The sequence below is a fragment of the Arachis duranensis genome, chromosome 3, assembly GCF_000817695.3.
Source record: "Arachis duranensis cultivar V14167 chromosome 3, aradu.V14167.gnm2.J7QH, whole genome shotgun sequence".
NCBI classification, from domain to species: domain Eukaryota; kingdom Viridiplantae; phylum Streptophyta; class Magnoliopsida; order Fabales; family Fabaceae; genus Arachis; species Arachis duranensis.
The window spans coordinates 31,441,374-31,446,090 of record NC_029774.3 but is presented as its reverse complement, the minus strand read 5'-3'; the positions used below and the strand labels follow the sequence as shown (position 1 = coordinate 31,446,090).

At 42.8% G+C, this 4,717-nt stretch overlaps 1 protein-coding gene across 1 annotated transcript; it reads right to left on the bottom strand.

Annotated features, from left to right (window-relative positions):
• Positions 1–1,865: 1,865 nt before the first annotated feature.
• LOC107478522 (uncharacterized) lies at positions 1,866–4,296 on the bottom strand. The gene has a single exon (XM_016098654.3). The coding sequence runs from the start codon at positions 3,834–3,836 to the stop codon at positions 2,148–2,150; it is 1,689 nt and encodes a 562-aa protein (XP_015954140.1). The 5' UTR covers positions 3,837–4,296; the 3' UTR covers positions 1,866–2,147.
• Positions 4,297–4,717: the final 421 nt, after the last annotated feature.

The window sequence follows — 4,717 nt, the reverse complement described above, 5'->3', positions numbered from 1 at the left end:
ATTGGTGAATTGCTTGCATCGACAGTGATATTTAAGCCTGTCTGACACCAACACTCTGTACTCTGCATTCTGTCGAATATTGTAGTTCTTCACCGCCATTAGAACTGCTTCTCGATTGCTGAACCTATGCCCAATTCAAAATTCCACCCCACCATTTGTGTTGTAATCCTCCCCGTCCCCAACGTTCAATAGATCATCCGGCTGCATTGCATCCAAGTTCAACGTTTGATAATGGCTAGGAACATCTGACAGTCAAAGAATGGCCAAAGCGGAGGCAACAGAAACCTACCAACGCTGTTGCTGGGAGTCTCCAGCACAAACTCATTTTCTGACAATGTATCGCTTGACAACCCGGCCCCGGCAACATAGGTTGAATCGTCTTCACTGTCGGAATCGTCGGCACTATCATGAGGCTGGGCAGAGTGGATCGGTGTCGCATCGAGCGGCATGACTTCAAGAGCCGAAGGAGACGGCCCACCCCCAACAACTACATCACGGATCGCAGCATATAACTCCATCACATGTTGGACATCAGTCGTGCATGTAGGTCGAACATTACCCTCACGTGCTGATCCCCATCTATCCAGAATAACCGGTTCGTAAATCCACCGTTCGGAAGCGCATATAGAAATCTATATGCAACCCTCCCAACCTCCTTTGTTCCTACTCCTCCCATATTGCTTAGCATGACTGTCTTTAGCGCATCCAGGATATCAATCGAGTAAGTGTGCAACTCACAGTCTTGTCAGACTCAAAAATCACTCCCTCATCATCGTATCTGACTATCCCACTCGGATAAATCACCCCAAAGAAGTATTGATTATTCTCCATCAGAACAAAACTGAAAGAAGAGAAAGAAAAGAATGATTTGTGAATTGTGTGAAGATAAGTATTGGGATGGTCTTTATAAATAGACTTATTCTACAACATACCTTGGATACAGAGACATCTATACTATAATACACATATCTTGGGTGTTGATACCCTAATTATAATCTTGAGTATATCTCGGATGCTGTGGGGGGCATTTGGATCTTTCCCCTTTTCTCTGATGTACTGACCCGAATCAGAAAACGAGTATATCTCGGGTGCAGTATATCCAAGATATGCTTATGTTCATATCACGGTTGCACGCGATATATAGTTCGCAAACACCCTATCATAGCACAGGGGTCAGTGCACCCGAGATGTAATCATTTTGGAGAATGACTTTCAGTACCCGAGATATGATTGAAAAAATATTTTAATAATTTCTTTGATGTTTATTTATTTTGGTAAATACTATATTTATTTAATTTAAACAAAAATAAAAAAATTCCCCATTTCCATCGTCTAGTTTTCATACTCTGTTTTGTTTGCAACGCTGGCTACACTTTTCATGCAAGAACAAAAGCCGAATTCCTATCCCCAAAATATAACCATTTCGTCATGGATTTAATTTTCGAATATTCTTCATCAGCACTAGAGCCTTGAAATGATTCGTTCAGTTCAGCACAGAGCATCATTAAAAGCTGGAACTAAACCCTCATTTGGTAAACGCAGTTTTCCTTTTAGAGCTTCAATAGGTAAACTTTAGTCATGTGTGATTGCTGCCATGAAACTGGTATTCTGTACATTGTTGAACGTTCAGTCTGTTGTGACCAAACTTCTCTGACAATTTTATTAGCATCCTCTAACTCACACCATCTCTCAGGTCACAGCACCTCCGGGTAGCTAACACTCACTCTCTAAGTGATAGACAGTGGCATTTGAATGAGTACTTATCCATTCTCTAGAGACTAATCCTCCAATCCAACCTTTCCCTGATTAGTTTCCCATCATAATATCTATCACCCTAAGTAAACTGACTACCAATAAAGCCCAGGTAAAAAAAAACTACAATATTCAATAAATTAGCAAAAGAGAGACAGAATTTGGTGTCGTGGTTCTACCTCCATGATTTTTGGCGAATGATTTGAAAAGCAATATTCTTAGGAAGGAGGTGGAAAAAAATTACAAAAATCACAGATTGACAAAAATGGCAGAGAAAGGAGAAGAGAGAAAGTTTTGCAATAATTTACAGATCATAACAGTTACATTATTTTGTTGACGTAGAGAGATTGGAAAAAAAAAAAAGAAAAGAAAGCAAAGGAAAAGAAAAATTGAGATCAAAATCCAACCCCCGCTGCGCCGCCAACTCCAACCGGTGCTGGAGGATGTGGCTCCGTCAGCTTCCTATTGTTCCACGAACACGCTTCCGGAGCTAGCTTAGCCGCTGACCTTCTCGGCTCCGACTTGCACCGCTTTAGAGCCGAACCCTCTCCTGCATTTGTCCCTACCGCCGACGCCACGGCTGCGGCCGGAAATGAGAACGATGACCTCCCCGGTTGCACCTGCTGCGGCTGAACAGCCGCCGTCGGCGGAGGCGGCGGCTTGTTGTCCACGGCGGCCATCCGCTTCTTGTGTTGACGATCTCCTCCACTGGATTTCGCCGCTGGCCTCGGCGGCAGCCACCGTACGAAGTCGGCGGTGCAGATCCACGTCTCCCTGGAAACCTCCATTGACAGCTTGGGTTCGCACATCATCAAAAGCAAGCATTCTGGTAATGCTCCACTTTCTCTCTCCTTTGACCTATTTTCTTCTTCCACGGGTTTCTCCTCTGAAGTCATTTTCACTGTTGACCCTTTGGCATCATCAATTCCTGAAAGTGCAGAGTGTGCAGTAGTTGAAGAAAGCTCAGATCTCTGTGCGACGTCGTTTTCCTCACCATAACTAGTCACTTCTCCAATAGCTTCCTCTTCTTTTTCAACATCTCCTTTCGCTTCTTCGATGACCACTTGATTGCCTTCATTATTTGCTGCCTCTGTTTCTTCTTTACTAACAAAAGCAAGTGTACTTTTTCCACTCTCATCATGAATCGCAACATTGTAATTCTTTTCCACTTCCTTGTTAGAGTCCTCTTCCATTTGCATTTGGGCCTCTTCAGCTTCTCTTTCTTCTTGTGTTGCCTGAACACTTGGCTCCCAAAACCTGTTAGCGAGGGCAGCCATTTTGACAGGGTCAGATCTGCACCTCATCAACAACAGAGCATTCTTTGGAGGGATGCATATGCTAACTCTAGCTTTCTCTTCCTCCTCACTCTTGAGATTGTCTATATCGATGTCAATGTCTTCAAACACGTGCCTCCTCCTTCTGTTGCTTCTCTCAGGGCTGTTATTGTTGTCTCCTTGGGTTTCATCTTCTTCACTACCTCCCATTATAAGTTCAATCTCCCTTCCCTTATGGGGATCACTCCCTTCTTGAAGAGTCACCACCCAACTTCCAACTGCTGCCCCTTCTTCTTCTGCCTTGGCCGAATGTTTTTCCCTCCCGCAAGAAGACCTGCAACTGAAGAAGCAGCTGAATTCAGAACCAAACGCTCTCAGAGCTTCGCATATTGCTGAAGGAACGTGAACCCATCGTTGGTTCCGTTGAGACAAACACTCCTGCTGTAAGCTCTGGCTTCTTTGCGACTTCTGTCGGTTGAGATCTCCACCGTGAAAGCTTTGTTCGCCTCTGCTCCTGAAGCTCGCTTCTCCTCCTCCGCCTCCTCTTCTCTTAGATCTCCCTCTCATCTTCTTCCCCTGTTTCAACACTCTCACTTGTCCAATGCATGTGACCTTCGGGGATGAAGGCTCTGGGTTTACGTATCCCGGTCCTCGCTTTCTACCACCGGATCGGAACATCGCTGGGTTCGGTGAGGCCTGGCTGCCGCCGCCACCACCTTTGGTGCTGCCACTGCTTGCTAGCTTTCTCGTTAAGTGAGGTGCGTCTTTGCTATGGCTTGGGCTGAGAATGGATTTTGAAGAGAGCTTCATAGATTTGGAAATAAAATTATGAGAGGAGAATGGTGATAGAGATGTGATCCGGTTTCGGGTGCTGTATCTTGATTCTTGAAGCTACTTGTGGTGCATTGGGGTATGGGTGGGGTTCTCTATGGCCATTGTGGTTTTTCTTCTTGGCTTTCTAGTTTCAACGAATGCAGTCAACTATGAAATGTGGACATTGAAAGTGGAGTGCGTGAATGATAGACGGGAACGAGTTTTGTTGGGGGATCCTAAGCTCGCTAGCTAGGTCATCACTCATTCAGTCAATAAGGCTTTGAACAGAAAAGAAAACTGACAAATGAATGGAAGCCTTTGCTTAGTTGTAGGGTACAGATTGTAGGGCATCATTTGATAGAGAGAGAGAGAGTGATGAGAGAACCAGCTGAATGGAACATGACAAAATACTGTCTGTTGTTTTTTATTTTAAAATTTTGAAACTCCACTGTAAAATATATCACTGTATCAGTGCATTAACGTGTTGTGTCTCCTTTGTGTCTCTCAACGTTTTCATGTTCAAAGTATATTAATCAAAGAAGATACATGTTCATGTGCAAAAATCATTTTCATTTTTCCAATGCAACTAAAACTAAGGAGAGGGAGAAAGAAAAGAATTGGACTAATGCTTGCTCTAAACATCACAAGGGAAGTCATGAATTATTTTAGTCTAAGGTTTTTTATAAATTAAATGTGTTAAATTAATTTCTTAAAAAACTAAAAAAAAATAATTTAACTTATATTTTTCAGTTATAAGAATTATTTTGATAAATGCAAACTCATAGACATCAAATAGTTTACTCACATAATAACCTAGAAAAGATTCTATTATAAATACAGCACACTAACAAAAATATGTTTTTTTTTTCGTATGTGTA